At 35.8% G+C, this 17,506-nt stretch overlaps 1 protein-coding gene across 2 annotated transcripts in view; it reads right to left on the reverse strand.

Moving 5' to 3' along the window:
- Window positions 1-17,506, reverse strand: part of LOC148939129 (pyruvate kinase-like) — a 122,699-nt gene that overhangs the window by 86,234 nt on the left and 18,959 nt on the right. Inside the window, exon 1 of one of the 2 annotated variants that reach the window (XM_089107002.1) lies at window positions 13,983-14,189. The exons of the other annotated variant lie outside the window; for it this stretch is intronic. Within the exon in view, the coding sequence (XP_088963128.1) occupies window positions 13,983-14,021 (39 nt within the window). The 5' untranslated portion in view covers window positions 14,022-14,189. Of the gene's footprint in view, window positions 1-13,982; window positions 14,190-17,506 lie in introns of those variants that run through there. 2 annotated transcript variants of the gene reach the window in all.

The raw sequence follows: 17,506 nt of genomic DNA on the forward strand, positions 1-17,506 counted from the left end.
TTTTGTGTTTGTTTGTGTGTTTGTCTGTTTTGTCGTGTGTGTGTAAGTTTTCGTGTGTGTGTGTGTAAGTTTTCGTGTGCATGTGTAAGTTTTTGTGTGTGTAAGTTTTGGCGTGTGTGTGTAAGTTTTCGTGTGTGTGTGTAAGCTTTGTGAGTGTGTGTGTGTGTAAGTTTTTGTGCGTGTGTGTGAGCTTTTTTGTGTTCATGTGTAAGTTTTTGTGTGTGTGTGTGTAAGTTTTTGTGTGTGTGTAAGTTTTGGCGTGTGTGTGTTAGTTTTCGTGTGTTTGTGTGTGTAAGTTTTGTGTGTGTGTGTGTGTGTGTGTAAGTTTTTGTGTGCATTTAAGTTTTCGTGTGCATGTTTAAGTTTTTGTGTGTGTGTGTAAGTTTTTGTGTGTGTAAGTTTTGGCGTGTGTGTGTAAGTTTTCATGTGTGTGTGTGTGTAAGTTTTTGTGTGTGTGTGTAAGTTTTGGGGTGTGTGTGTAAGTTTTGGTGTGTGTGTGTAAGTTTTCATGTGTGTGTGTGTGTAAGTTTTTGTGTGTGTGTAAGTTTTTGTGAGTGTGTGTAAGTTTTTGTGTGTGTGTAAGATTTTGTGTGACTGTGAGTTTATGTGTGCATGTAATTTTTTTAGTTTGTGTCTAATTGTTTGTTTGTGTGTGTGTCATTATTTGTGTCTCAGATTTTGTGTGTGTATGTAAGTTTTTGTGTGTGTGTGTAAGTTTGTGTGTGTGTGTGTGTGTGTGTAAGTTTTTGTGTGTGTAAGTTTTTTTTGTGTGTGTGTGTGTCATTGTGTTTGTGTGTGTGTGTGTTAGTTTTTGTGTGTGTAAGTTTTTGCGTGTGTGTGTAAGTTTTCGTGTGTGTGTGTGTTGTATTTTTTTGTTGGTTTTTTTTTGTTATTTAGTGTGTGTGTGTGTGTGTGTGTTTTTTTGTGTTCGTGTTTGATTTTGTTTGTGTGTGTGTGTGTGTTATTTTTTTTGTGTGTTTGTTTTTGTGTGTGTGTGTGTGTTTTCGTGTGTGTGTGTGTGTGTGAGTTTTGTGTGTGTGTGTGTGTAAGTTTTTGTGTGCATGTAAGTTTTCGTGTGCATGTGTAAGTTTTTTTTTGTGTGTGTGTGTGTGTAAGTTTTTGTGTGTGTGTGTAAGTTTTGGCGTGTGTGTGTAAGTTTTCGTGTGTGTGTGTAAGTTTTCGTGTGTGTGTGTAAGTTTTCGTGTGTGTGTGTAAGTTTTTGTGTGTGTGTAAGTTTTTGTGTGCATGTATGGGGACCGGGGGAGGACCTTTGGGGCCCAGGGTGGGCGTTTGGGGATCCGGGGGCCCTTGAGGATTGAGAGGTCTTTTGGGGGCCCGGGGGACCTTTGGGGACCGGGGGTGGGCCTTTGGGTGCCCAGTGGACCTTTGGGGACCGGGGAAGGACCTTTGGGGGTCCGGGGGACCCTTGGGGGCCAGTTGGCCCTTTGGGAGCCCGGGGGACCTTTGAGGACCAGGGGAGGGCCTTTGGGGGTCTGAGGAGGGCGTTTGGGGGATAACATTTCGAAATTTTTACTTTTTAGTTTACTTTTTTTGCGGCGCATCCCTGCGGTGCATCCTGCGGCGCTTTCCTGCGGTGCCTCCCTGCGGCGCATCCCCTGCGGCGCTTTCCTGACCCGCGGCGCATACCTGCGGCACATCCTGGGGCACTTTCCTGGCCCACGGCGCATCCCGGCGGCGCTTCTCTGGCCCGGGGGACCTTTGGGGACCGGGGGGGGGCCGTGGGGGGCCCGGGGCGGGCGTTGGTGGCACTGGGAGGGCCTGGGGGGGCCCGGGGGGACAGTTGGGGGCCTGGGGGACATTTGGGAGCCGGTGGAGGGCCTTTGGGACCCCGTTGGTCCTTTGGGAGCTCGATGGGCCTTTGGGGGGCCCGGGGATGGCCTTTGGGGGTCTGGGTGGGCCTTTGGGGGCGCCGGTGGCCCTTTGGGAGCTTGGGGGCCTTTGAGGACCGGGGGCTTCCTTCGGGGTTGGGGTAGGAGGATTGGAACCCTTTGGGGTTGGGTTAGAGGACCTCACAACACTGTTCAAATGAAACTTGTGTATTATAACGACCACAGAGTTTCACCATTAAATTCTCTTCTAAAATCTCTTCAAAAATCATCTTTTAAAATGTCTCTAACTGTTTCGCCGAAATAGTTCCATAACCTGTCTAAAACAGTTTCGCCCAAATAATCCCTAAACGTAATTCCGCTTGTTCCTTTTGTTTTTGGCATCTCTGCGCTAATGCATTTCAAATTAATAAGAAACCTGATTCCCGCACTAAAACAATTCATCGCTAAGATGTTTCTTGGAGAATTGTTTCAATGGCCTTTGGCTATTAATATCCTTTGGAGTTCTACCAAAAGAGTTGTTTCCGAGGCAAAGACATTAATGACTTGGATCTATTCCTGGAGAATCGTTTCTATGCGAAAATTTTTAAAGTCTGACAGATGATGTCATTGGTTGATTGATCTGTCAAGAAAGGGGAATTTAATTTGTTGTTTCTAAGGGGAATTATTGATTCACGATAGGCGAATTGAGGTCGACAGCACAGGTGTTTGACATTCGCTGAGAGCGTGCACTTACAACAACAACAACATCGACCTTGGAAATTTAGGTCATTGACCCCATTAACCACGTGTTCTCCCTAATGACTCTATGCCCATATTTGGTGTTAAAAAAAAGTTATAGGTGGCAGCAGGGGTGAGTCCTGGGAGATATTAGGGCATCTGATTTAGTAAGATCGTTTTTATTGAAATTTAACAATAAAAAAAATCTAGTTGGTTTTCTTTTTTTCTTCAACACTCTGAAGTCTCCTGTGTTTATTGATTTGCCTTTTATTTTGTACGTATTTCTCATCAACTTTTGGTGTAATTAAATAAAAAAAAACAAGTTTTTTAAACTGAAAGTAAGGAGCGACATTAAAAATTAAAACGAACAGAAATTATTCCGTATATGAAAGGGGCTGTCCCCTCCTCAACGCCTCGCTCAACAACAAATACTATTTCTGGCTCATAACATTCGCCTCGAGCAACAATACCAAATACTATTTCTGAATCATAACATTCACGATCGATTAGGCAATCAAGTTCTCGGGAATTCACTTCCCCCTCGAGTCCTAGATCAATAACATTGTTCCCGTTAGAATTCATTGCGCATGTGCAACCTTCGTTCTGGAGTTATTACACATAGAAACATCAAATAAATCGACCTTGGAAAAAGAGGTCATTGACCGATTACGCAATCATTCTCCCTAGGGACTCTATGCCCATATTTGGAGCCCTGTCAGTATTCTATGCCCATATAAGGAGCCCTGTCCGCGCTGGTACCCCCCATTCTACTAATACTAATTCTTTACAACACTCAGCTTTTGTTTTTCTGTTTTTTTTTTTTCCTTTCATTTAATTTAGATGCCTAAGCAATAAGAAGCGCCTGCAGTCCCGAAAAAAAAAACTTACAGGAAATTATGGGAGAAATCCTGAAAATTCCGGGCTTTTCAGGGGGGCTGCACACCCTTCCACCAACTTAGATACCAAGGCAAACTTCGTACTTTGACCAGGACCAGATATATTATACTATATATATATATATATATATATATATATATATATATATATATATATATATATATATATATATATATATATATATATATATATATATATATATATATATATATATATATATATATATATATATATATATATATATATATATATATATATATATATATATATATATATATATATATATATATATATATATATATATATATATATATATATATATATATATATATATATATATATATATATATATATATATATATATATATATAACATATTAATTCAGACTTAGAAGGAGGAGAAAGAAGCGAAAAATCTTACAAAAAGTTTCTTTAAAAACATTCGGGTGGTATTTCCCATATATAGAACTTGAGACGGAAAATAAAATAGCCTATAGACCTTAAAAGAAACTTGCTTATTCCTCGGACATTTACGTAACACTGAAATCCACACCCAACTTTAAGTTTATATTGCAGAGATTTCAATTAGTATTCTAGTAAGATAAAGTTTTCTCAATTGATCATTTTCTATATAAATGTGTTTTACAATTAGTTGAGATAAACCGGTATTTCAGTTCGGGAGCCTTAATGAATGGAAAACGTGTTTTGAAGAAGCCACGACACCAACGCGTGGAATCAAAAGTAGACTTTTAGACAATTAAATAAGTTTTTTTTTCAAATGAAAGTAAAGAGCGACGTTAAAACTTAAAACATACAATAGGTAGATGCCGTCCTCTGAGCCCCTAAGTCTTTGCACTAAGATGTTGACGTATTATAGATAGGCTACTACACTCTCAATAAGACATAAGCAAAATTTTCTCGAAGTTCATTTTTATTAATCATTTATTAAATAATGTGTAATTTGATTTTGTTGGTAGGGAGGAGGGACGGGGGAATATGGTTATTCTTTAGTCTGACTTGGATGGTTTGATATGATAGAGGATAGTAGGGAGGTAGAGTGGCAGGGGTTGTGGAGTTTGGGGGATATGGAAGAGTCTGGTTTGTTGTATGGCTATTAGTGTTCCTCTTTTATTTTAATTTTTTCAATAGCTATGATTGTAACATTATTTTTATTTTTATCTCTGTATTAAGAGTTGAAGAGTATCTTACGCTGCACGCTAGAAAAAAAATTGTTTCAGAAGTACAGTGGTTGTGAATACTAAAAATTCTTTCCCTGTTTGCGAATAAAGAAACCTAAACCTTCTTGCGAAAAATGCAAAATTTTGTGTTTCTCCATAAAGGAACTTGAAATCTACGGTTCAGGGTTCTTGGACATTTTGGAAAGATTCTATAATTTTCATCCAATTCAGCCTTATCTTTTATGTTGTTTAAGCCCATCTATGTTTGGGATTTTCTGGAAAGCTGGGCCGAAAATCTAAGAAACTTAACTACTCAAGGTACACCGATAAGGGTGGTTCATCCTACACGTCATCAAAGCGCGCATTGATTTATTGTTTTTCATAGATTTCTTGCCCAGTTTTCTGAAAACCGTCAAATGTAGACAGGCCTTTTCCTCCGTTTTTTTTAAATTATGTGAATATTTTAAACCCCAATAGCTATCTATACTTAACTTTAAACTTATTGAATTTTATATATTTGGGATTACCATGAAAAAGCACATTCTTTTGATATTTGTGTTTTTAAAATTAAAGTTGATTTTTATATTTACATTTTAATGTCTTTTCACATTTATAATTTTATCGTAGTTTTTTTTTATATTTTATTTTTTTATATTCATATATTTGTTATATTATCTGTGTTATTATATTTCTAAATATTACTTTGGTACTTGTCCATTATTCAGAAAACACCTAAGTTGATTCAATTTACAGGTACACGGGTTGAAGCAACTGAGACACTTGGGAGATAGATAGGATGTATATAATTTGGGCTGTATATTTGCATATTACGGAGGGGGGGGTTAAGTATAGCGGGTCTATATGCAAAATGTAACCTAACCTTTCGGCTCGGTGGAAGACTACATTTTAGCTATTTTAATTAAATATTTATCTGGTATTTTGGTTAGGTTAGGTATTTAATATAATCAAGGGCGGATCCAGGATTTTTTTTTTGTGTGTGTGTGGGGGGGGGGCAAAATAGGCTGATCCAATAAACTTGCATTAGGAACAAGTATAATTAACGCAAACTTGTATTAATTAAGTAAATTACACTACTTTAGACTACGTTAGGGGGGGCACCCTTCTCGCCCCCGCCCCTGGATCCACCACTGAATATAATGCGCTTTGGGCGGCCCCCCTTCCATAATTCTTTGTTGTAGTTTCCATAGTTTTGTTACAAAACTATTACATTTTCATCATATTTTAAAAGTACCTAATGCCCAAACGAAAGGCGGTAGTTCGTTCTTGGCTTCAAAAATGAGTTAGAAAGTGAGAAGGGTGCCTGTGGTCAGGCGCGTACACAGTAATTTTTCAAGGGAGGAATATGAAAAAATTATTGGATGATTTGAATAAGAAGTAACCAGAAATTAATATACAAATACACGATTTACAGAGGATTCTCCCTTCGTACGTTCCAGGCTGGAGTGTTTATTTTTAATAACTAATCACATTTGCAGGGGCGTACTTACTTTACACAAGGTAGGAAATACCGACCCTGATAGAGATTAAATAAAAAAAACAAGTTTTTTAAACTGAAAGTAAGGAGCAACATTAAAACTTAAAACGAACAGAAATTATTCCGTATAGTAAAGGGGCTGTCCCCTCCTCAACGCCTCGCTCTTTACGCCAAAGTTTGACTCTGTCTCACAACTTTAGTTTTTAAAACAAAAAAAGTTTGACTTTCTCACAACTCTATTTTTTAAAACAATAAAAAACTTTAGCGTAAAGAGCGAGGCGTTGAGGAGGGGACAGCCCCTTTCATATACGGAATAATTTCTGTTCGTTTTAAGTTTTAATGTCGCTCCTTACTTTCAGTTTAAAAAACTTGTTTTTTTTTATTGAATTTCTGATCGTTTTTTAGTTAATGCAGCTTTTATTTGCATAAAAATTTTACTTTTCTTTTGCTAAATGAATGTCTTTACAAATTAACTTACGTAACTAACTTCTATATTAGTATATTTTTCTTCTGGCAAAAAATACAGAGTTGCAGATCTGACGGGATCTGACGGTGTGATTTTCATTAAAATTCTTTCACTTGTAGGGGATGTTTCCCCCCTCTTTAAAAAATCGAGTAAATTTTCTCAGGCTCGTAGCCTTTGATGAGCAACACTAAACTTAATAAATTTTAGATACTTAGGATCAGCATTATGAACACATTCTTTTGATGCATTTATTGACATCAAAATTTCGTTTTTAAAAGTTTTGATTACTATTGAGCCGTATCGCTTGTTTTTTATTGTTTTTTTTTTATTACGTATATGTTATTACGTATATGAATGGGTTCTACCCATATTCAAAAACACCTAATTTAATTTAAAATTTAAAAAAAAATTTTGATTAACAAACCCCTTAATAACAAAGGCCGTTTAATTAAAATAGATAGCTCTTTTGAAAGCACTAAAAAAGAACTGTAGCGTAAAGAGTGAGGTATTGACTTGGGGGAGAACCCCCTCACATACGTTATAATTTCTGTTCGTTTTAAGTTCTAATATTCCTTCTTACATTTCAGTTGAAAAAACTTGTTTTTTTTTTATTTAGCTTCTGATCGTTTCTTAAATAATGCTTGGAAATCCGGCGCCCCCTTCATAGAAATCTCCCTTACCCCAAAGAAACATCCTCCACGGAAATATTCTCCCGCGTAATCCCCTCCTCTAGCCCCCCCCTCCAGAAAAAATCCTTCCTGAAAATGGTTGTATACTTCCCAATAACCAATAAATAATGCTGGCAAGTCCGGCGCCCCCTTCATGGCAATTTCCCTTCCCCCATGAAAACTTCCTTCATGGAAAGATCCTTCCATATAGCCCCCGACCCACACCTTCCCCCACCTACCAGAAAAAATCGCCTCTGAAAAAGTCTGTATACTTCCCAATGACCAATGCTATATGTTAACATTGAGTAAAGTTCATGACTTTCAGCCCTCCCCCTGGGGACTTTGGGGGATCAAGTCATCCTGAAAGACATTTTTATCATATTTTCGACCATGCTGAACAAAATGGCTATCTCAAAATTGATCGGGTGACTTTGGGAAAAAAATGAGCGTGGGAGGGGGCCTAGTTGCCCTCCATTTTCTTTGGTAACTCAAAAAGGGAGCTAGAACTTTTAATTTCCGTTCCAATGAGCCCTCTCACAATATTCTAGGACAACTGGTTCGATATGATCACCCCTGGGGAAAACAAAAAATAAAAAAAAATAAACACGCATCATGATCTTTCTATCCGGAAAAAAATGGAAAATTCCACATTTTTTTACATAGGAGTTTGAAACTTCTATAGTAGGGTTCTCTGATACGCTGAATATGATGGTGTGATTTTCATTAAGGTTTTATAACCTTTGGGGGGTCTTTCCCCCTTTTTTCAAAAATCAGCCAAATTTTCTCAGGCGCGTAACTTTTGATGGGTAGGACTAAACTTGATGAAACTTGTATATTTGAAATCAGCATTGAAATCTGATTCTTTTGATATATCTATTGGTATCTAAAACCCGTTTTCTAGAGTTTCGGTTACCATTGAGCCGGGTCGCTCCTTACTTACAGTTCGTTACCACGAACTGTTTGACAATAAAGGTTTCCCCTCCTGTCGGTAGGCCTATCTAGCATAACTGTAGGGAGTGTATACCGAAATAAATCATATCGTTCAGCTTAGAGATACAATTCTTATTTGTCTTTATTTAAAGTCTCCAGTATTTTTGTTTTTATTTGGTCTCCATTTAATTTTTTACTCCAAACAACAAAGTTTTCCCATTAAAAACTGAAACTTCACTTTCACTCTACGGAAAAATTATGAAAATACGAGGCACACCTTTTTAGATCACTTTTTCGAGAAAAGGGGGTCTTTTAGGCTATTTCAGAAAGGGAACCCACCCCCTCCCCCTTTGTATAAGCATGGCCTATTAAATAAAGCAAAAATGCTCCAAACATTTTCACAACAAAACAGATAAAAGAATATACAAGTTACTGGGGGGGGACAGGTTTTCCCAAATTTTCATTAGATATTTTAGGGTTAGATATTTTATTATCTTATTTGATTATTTCACAAATATAAACCAATAATTTGATTATTCCCCAAAGACTTCGAGCAAATAAAGTTTAAGGGTCTTAAGTGTAAATCAATCAAGAGTTTTTTGGAGATGGGGAGATAATAAAACACAATTTCTTTGATAATTTGAATAGGAACAGCCCAGAAATTCAGGAAAATTTTGGATTTGGGGGAGGGGAGGCAGGCCCAGAGATCATTCTCTCCCCCTAAATACAACTCTGGTATAGATTATGCCCATTCCAACGGATATTGTTGCAATGTTTTTGAACAAACATATTTTTAACTTATTTCACCGTGTGTACCAATTTGGAATCAATGGAACAACAGGAAGTTAGTTAAAAATCATTTGACTTACTAAATTCTGATCTAAATCAACGAAATCGCCTTATACCCGTGCCACATTATAGTCACACTTGTCGATAAAATGAAAATTACGCACGACTACAGCGCCAATTAAGTTCGCCGGGTCGTAATTTCTTGAGTTGAACATTGTTCAACTTTCAAACATAAATTTCTTGACTGACCAATCAGAGTCAACGCTTAAGGCACACTTTTTGAAACTAGAAAAGATGGAAACTTAAAACAGCGGTTGTTCTACCTGGGAGATGAACCTGACAAAAGTTAAGAAGACTTGCTATTAGTAGAGACCAGTTGGACACAAATTACTGTTGGTGCAAACTCTTTAAACTAATTTCTTGCAATTTTAATTTGTTGCTTTTTAAATACAAGTGTGACGCTAAAATCAAGAAAATTGCTAAGTCATTCATAATATTTGGCTTGCTTTATCGATAGAAATGACTATGATGTGGCACGGGCATTACAAATTTTCAAACCTATATTTCGTCATCAATACATGATGGGAAAGCAATTGAAATCATTATTTGAATGAGATTAGTCCGAAGAGTTCTTTGCCTAACCTGGGTACATATACTGTCTTTTGTTTTACATCACGGTACTTATGCATTATATCTTACCCACGAAAGAAGTCAAGTTTGGTTAATGCTAATGAAATAAAATAAAATAGGATGGAAATGTAATACTTTAGAAAGAAATTTGGGCTATATATCTGCACATTAGGGGGGGGGGGTGGTTTTTAAAGCATAGCATATATTAAATACGTAATCTAACCTAGGTACCTTCCCCCCACCCTAAACCCAAAAAACAACAGTTTAAATATTACAAACACAATAAGAAATCAGGCTTTGCAATCCATTTATCAATTACAAATACCCGTTTGACTTGTTTCCTGTAGTATTTCCTTGTACAGTCAATAGCGGTGGGTATGATATAATGCATAAGCACCTCCATCACTACTTCACCGTGAATAAATGCCAGGCCCACAGGTATAAAAGTGCCGTAAGTGTTCGGCAGGTTTGAGGCAATATATATTTAGCCCTTCTCTACCAACTTCTTTAATTAAAATACTAGGTCCATAAGGTCTCCCCTGCAAAAAGAACTTCCTGAAAGCTTTAACTAGATCTTCCAAGTCGCAGCGAAGATTTTGCAGATATATTATTCTGATAACCTGGCAATACACAGTGTCTTTTGATTTACCTTGCTTTTGCTACTTAGCCGGGAGTAAATTCCAAGCCCCAAAAGACATAGTGCAAAAATGATTTAATTGAAAGAGGATAAAAATATTTACCCCCAACACAAAATTTGAAGTCCCCCTTCCTCCTCCAATACTAAATGAAAAATTCAGCTCCATCCCTTAAGCCGTTCCCAAGGTGTTGTAGATACATTATTTTGATAGCATGGATATACAGAGCGTCTTTTGAATTAGCTCTTCCCAGAACCATTCCTAGGGTTTGTGGCGCCCGAGAAAAGTTAATCACAGCACCCCGTCCCGACTCAAATATAAGCAAAACACGAATCAAAGTGGACCGCCACCTGCCACAGCCCCCCCCCATTCACGGCACCAGGGAAAGCTTACCCCCCCCCTGTTGAACGGCTCTGGTCCTACTTCTCCCTCAAGCCCGGCTATGGTCCTACTTCTCCCTCAAGCCATAATTCTACATCCACTTATCTAAGCATGTCAGAAAAAAGTTGGATGAATGAGACGACAAGATATGGCTTAAATATAAGTTACATGAAACGCACAATCACCCAGTGAAATACGATTATAACCTTGGCAAAAGAAAAAGCCCAGCGAAGGAAATTGTAGTTTGTAGTCAGCGTTACCAGATATCTGGTATAAAATTAAGCAGCCACAGAAACGAAAATTCGAGAAGCCTCCATTTTCCTAGCGATATTACACAACAGGTGCAATCTAAAATAATGCTTTGAACGATGTAGTGATTCATCAAATCAACGCAAAGAATTCCAGTCACAACCTCCTCAAAAAAGTTTAAAATGACTCATCTGACAACACTGATTGTAATTAGTGACAGTGTGCAAAATTAGGAAGCAATCAAACAAAAAGTGACTTAAAAACAGGTACAAGGATCCCACAGAGAGATAAGTGAAACAAGTCAACCCAGGTGAATTTAGCAGATTAGTTGAGGTTTCTCTCAAAAACTGGGGAATATATTTGAAAATCTTGACCAATCAATACTAACGTTAATGGAATAAGATATGAATAATTCTTTTTTGGAGCACATTGATTGACTGGAATTTCCGAATTTTCTGCAAAGTTTTCCAATAAATGAAGTCGCTCTCTAAACCCTTGGAATAAAATTTATTGTTTAAAAAATTAGAAAACTAATATTTATTAAAAATAGATCGATTGTTAAGGTTCTAGGTGTCTTTATTTAACAACATGCATTTCAAAAAATAACAAGTACTTTTCCCGATAATGGTAAAAAAAAAAAAAAGTAAACATTACTGCTAACTTTCAAAAATCATTCAGCGGGTTGAGAACAACCTCGAACAGGAAAATATTCAATCACTAGTACACTTCCTTGGACTAATAGGAAGTGTACTAGTATATATATATATATATATATATATATATATATATATATATATATATATATATATATATATATATATATATATATATATATATATATATATATATATATATATATATATATATATATATATATATATATATATATATATATATATATATATATATATATATATATATATATATATATATATATATATATATATATATATATGTATATATATATAGACAGACACAAAGTCTTTTAATTATCAATTCTTAATTTTAAAAATATGATTTTTATAACATTCATTGATAATACAAATTTATTTTTATTACAGTTTTTAACAATATATTTATATTCTATTATAGTTACAATATTATTAATTATAAAATTTACGTAAAAAATTATTAATTCTAATTATTAATTTTTTAATCAGAATTATTAATTCTGATGACAAATTTTAATTATTAATTCTTAATTTTAAAAATATAATTTTTATAACATTCATTGATAATACATATTTATTATTATTAATAGAATTTTTAACAATATATTTTTATTCTATTATAGTTACAATATTATTAATTATAAAATTTACGTAATAAGTGATGATGGAAGGGAAATGGGAGACTTATAGAATTTTGTTCACGTGGCAGGGTTGAACTGAAATATGGTAATCTTTTTTTTTTTATGGATCACATAAAAAAAAGAAGATCTCCGTATAATGGTAATAAAACGAAATTAAAAATTACTGCTTACGTCTAAATTAAGTCAGAATCACAGTGTATGAGCCGAACCAAACACACACACAAAAAAAACACTTCCCCAGAAATGAAAAGAAAATAATGAAAAGAACAGACGTAGGCTAAGGACTATCTTTTTAATGATTGCTAATGAAAATATTAGGTACTTATCTAGAATCCGGTAAGCACGCGAGAAGTGAAGTTTCGTTAATACTAATGAAATAAAACAAAACAGTATAAGAATATAATAGTTCAGAAACAAATTTGGGCTATATATTTGAACATTAGGGGGGGGGGTAAAGCACAGCATATATTAAATACGTAGCCTAATCTAACCCAACCTAGGTACCTTTTAGTCCCCCTGAATCCCCCAAAAACTAAAGTTTAAATATAGTTCCCTGAGTGAGAAACCCTTTGTTTATATCTCACTAGTCAGCGGAAACCTGTTGATCAATAGCATGTTTGAGAGTTCGAAGCTGTCTTTTATTGCGTGCTTACCGGATTCTAGACGAGTACAAAATATTATTTTTGCAATGTTTACTTATAGTATTTATTTATTTTATTAATATTACTTTCATAATGTTATTAATTACCAAATTCGTGTAAAATGTGAAGATAGAGACTTATAGAATTTAATCCACATGGTACGGCTGAACTTGAATCTGGTTAGCAGAACGTTGGCAAAAAGAAGGACCAAAAACAAATAGTGATCAGCGACTGTGCATGAAATTTGGAATCAAGTGAATGACGAGAAATATCTGAAAAATCAACAACAACATTGCAAACCTTCACACCTTTGATGTATTGGATATATACTTTCCATTTTTAAAAGAACGCTTTGAGAAGAAATTTCGTCGGAAAAAACATCATTCTCCTTCACAATCGTCCTAATTAACTGCAATTTCTTCTTCACTAACCGCGACTTTTTCCTATTTCTGTGCCAGATATTTAATTGAAACAAGGCTAATTAAACCATTTTTTTCCTGAAACGGATTGACGATTACCGCAATTGATACTTATGCATTATATATAACACAGCGCTATAGACTGTAAAAGGAAACCAGACATGGAAACCCGTCAAACAGGTATTTGCTAGATAAATTGATTGCAAAGCGTGATTTCTCATTGCGTTTACAATATTAAAACATTAGCTTTTTGGGGTTTAGGGGGGGGTTACCAAGGTTAGGTTACGTATGTAATATATGCTATTGTTTATGCCCCCCCCCCCGCCCCCCTTATGTGCAAATATATAGCCCAAATTTGTTTCTAAACTATTATATATTCATCCTATTTTATTTTATTTCATTAGCATTAACCAAACTTGACTTCTTTCGTTTGTTATATATAATGCTTAAGTACCACCGCAATTTATGTAAAAGCAATCTTCAAGTCCCAAACCTTAACCAAGTCAATTGTTGTTGTTGCTTTTTTTTGTTTGTTTTTTTTTTGTCAAAACTTTAGCCTTTAATAGAGACATAGTGCAACATAAAGACAGACCGAAAAAAAATTGTGATGAAAGACTATGCACCATTGCACACATGGAAACAAGTGAAAGACCAGAAGCACATTAAAAATCAGCAACAAGAATCACACACAGAACACAACAGAACGTTCGTAAAAAGAAACTGTACCTCAGGCTCGAGTGAATTCGGAAACACAGGAAAAACCATTTCTCTTGACTGGATTACTAAAAAATCAGTAAAGGCACGAATTAACGGCCGAGAAAATGACCACAAGCGAATAATGTTTGACCGTTAAAATGACATCCTGAATTTAACTGACAATTGAATTAGAAAACAATTAATAATAACATCGTTCAGAAGTGTTTTGATGTTGTTATAATGACACCAAGAAGTCCAATGAACATTGAATTAAGAACTGTTTTCCAAAATATCTTCTTCAACACTCCCGAAACAGATGCCAAAAAAAATTGGAAAATGTAAGGAAACGATAGCACACGGAGAAAATTCTCAAGGGCGGTAATCGCAATTTTTTTTAAAGTATCTGGAACTTAAAAATAAAACATGCATAGTATAATAAAACCTTACTGTAGAGAAGATAGGGTTAAGGAAGACGCAGCCACCTTGAAATACTACTACTACTACTAACAGCTCACCGTAGCACCAAGCCACCTGAGGCCAACACAGCTACACGCGCTCCTCCTCCATCACAATCTATTCAAAGCCTCCCTTTTTTCGCCCTCCCACGAAGTTTCCATTTCCTTTAAATCTTTCTTTATGACGTCCTCCCATCCCAGACGAGGACGACGTGCTTTCCGTTTAGCCCTAGACGGTTGGCCGAAAAGAACAATCTTCGATAATTTGTCATCCTTCATCCGCACAACGTGCCCTAGCCACCTCAACCTTTCTTTCATTATAGCCCTAAAGATCGGTATTATACCACATTTTTCATACAGCCTATTGTTTGAAATACGGTCAGTAAGCCGGGTACCCAGAACAATCCTTAAGCAATTTCTCTGGAAAACATCTAGCAAATCTTCATCCACTTTTCGGAGCGCCCATGCTTCCGGGCCATATTTGACCACTGTCATCACAGTAGCTTCTAATATTCTAATCTTGCTTTGCCGACTTATCTTCCTATTCTTCCAAACTTTTTCTTAACTGTGAAAAAACACCCTGAGCCTTGGCTATTCTACTTTTGACATCTTCACTGCTCCAACCATCTTTACTAATAATTAATCAACAAAACTTTTTGTACGAAATAAGTTTTTCAAAAAAAGCAAAGAACTCCTTTAAACCCAAAATGAACAAAAAAAGAATCAAACAATCTACCAAGCATACAACTACCACAAATCAGTATCAATAAATAAATGAAAACCAAAACAAAAGGATATTAAAATAAGTCAAACTTAAAACGAGCATAAATTAATCTGAGTAGGGTTCTAAACCCTATGCTTTCTAAAAGCCAGAATATAATTTGTACTTTACTGAAAAAAAATTCAAATGAATTTATTGAAAAAAATGTGCATTGTCTGTTTAATATACATATGCTGATATTTATTCCTTAAAATCTTAATTAATTTCTGTTTTCTTAAAATTATAAGGGAAAACATTTAAGTTTTTTCAGTAAAGTACAAATTATTATCTGGCTTTTAGAAAGCATAGGGTTTAGAACCCTACTGAGATTAATTTCTGCTCGTTTTGAGTTTGACTTATTTTAATTTCCTTTTGTTTTGGGTTTCATTTATTTATTGATACTGATTTGTAGTAGGTGTATGCTTGGTAGATTATTTGATTCCATTTTTGTTCATTTTTGGTTCATATGGAATCATATGAAAACAGAAGGAATGTAAAGAAAGTGGAGAAAGCATTAAAATATGAACTAAGGAGGTGTGAAGTGGGGACCATGAATAAAATTGCCGAGGATCTGGAAGATGCAGCTAGACGGAATAATAGTAAAATACTGTACTGGTATGTTAACAAATTGAGAGGGAGTAGTCAATCCGGACTTGGCCTAGTTAAAGATATGAACTGGTCCGCAATTACTGACAATGAAAAAATTAAAGAGAGATGGGCCGAACATTTTGAGAGTTTGCTTATCCGAGATTGAGTTGCAAGAAAAGATATAGAGGGAAATGAAAAAGTTTGTGATACCTTGGATTTGAAAGAAGATTTGTTTTGTGAGGAGGAATTAGCAACAGTACTAAAAGGATTAAAAAATAATAAGGCTCGTGGTAATGATAGGGTGGTAAATGAGTTTCTTAAATATGGTGGCTCTACGGTTAGAAATAAGTTACTGAAGATTATGAATATGATTTTTGAAAAAGGGGAAGTACCTAACGATTTTAGGAAAACCTTAATTAAACCACTATTTAAGAAAGGTGATAAAAGGTAGTGTGGTAATTATCGAGGCATTAGTCTGGTCCCTTTAGGTAGTAAATTACCTAGTAATATGATACTTTATAGACTGAGAGATGCCGTAGACAAAGCTTTAAGAGAAGAACAATGCAGTTTTAGAAAATATAGGGGATATGTCGACCAAATTTTCACTCTTAGGCTGATAATTGAGAAGTGCCCGAGTTTTCAAACACCTTTGGTCCTCAGTTTTATAGATTATGAGCAAGCGTTTGATTCTGTTGATAGAAGAGCTTTAGTAAAGGTTTTATCCTTGTTTGGTATACCAGACAAATACATTAAAGTGATTAGTGATATGTACAAGAATAACACTGCCGCGGTTAAGATAGGAAATAAGGTTAGCAGCTGGTATTCGTATTAAATCGTATTAAAGCAGGGTTCCCTTTATATGGATTATTTTGATGGACTTTGTTTTAAGGAGCACAGGAAAGGCAATGGGCGACCACGGAATCAAATGGGGAGAAAAAAGTCTCCTGGACTTGGATTATGCTGATGATTTAAGCATCCTAGATGAAAGTGTGAGCAAAATGAATGAAATTTTAGAGGTTTTGCGAGTTCAGTGTGCTAGAATTGGTTTGAAAATTAATGTTAGGAAGACTAAGTCACTAAGGCTAAGAATAAGTGAAGAAGAAAACGTGACGTTGAGTAATGAAAAGATTGATCAGGTGGGCAGCTTCACTTACCTTGGTAGTTAGTAAAGATGGTGGGAGCAGTGAAAATGTTAAAAGTAGAATAGCCAAGGCTCAGGTTTTTTTTTCACAGTTAAAAAAAAGTTTGGAAGGATAGGAAGATAAGTCTGCAAACCAACAGTAGAATATTAGAAGCTACAGTGATGACAGTGGTCAAATATGGCTCTGAAGCAAGGGCGCTCCGAAAAGTGGATGAAGATTTGCTAGATTTTTTCCAGAGAAATTTCTTAAGGATTGTTCTGGGTACCCGGCTGACTTACCGTATTTCAAACAATGGGCTATACGAAAAATGTGGTTCAATACCGCTCTCTAGGGCTATTATGAAAGGAAGGTTGAGATGGTTAGGGCATGTTGTGCGGATGAAGGATGACAGATTGCCGAAGATTGTTCTTGTGGACCAACTGTCTAGGGCTAAACGGAAAGCAGGTCGCCCCCGTCTGGGGTGGGAGGACGTCATAAAGAAAGTTTTAAAGTAAATTGGAACTTCGTGTGCGGGTGTAAAAAGGGAGGCTTTGAATAGATTGGGGTGGAGGAGGAGCGTGCTTAGCTGTGTTGGCCTCAGGCGGCTTGATGCTGCGGTGAGTTGTTAGT

The sequence above is a fragment of the Artemia sp. Qi Xiang Cuo genome, chromosome 21, assembly GCF_049724085.1.
Source record: "Artemia sp. Qi Xiang Cuo chromosome 21, ASM4972408v1, whole genome shotgun sequence".
In the NCBI taxonomy this organism is placed as follows: Eukaryota; Metazoa; Arthropoda; class Branchiopoda; order Anostraca; family Artemiidae; genus Artemia; species Artemia sp. Qi Xiang Cuo.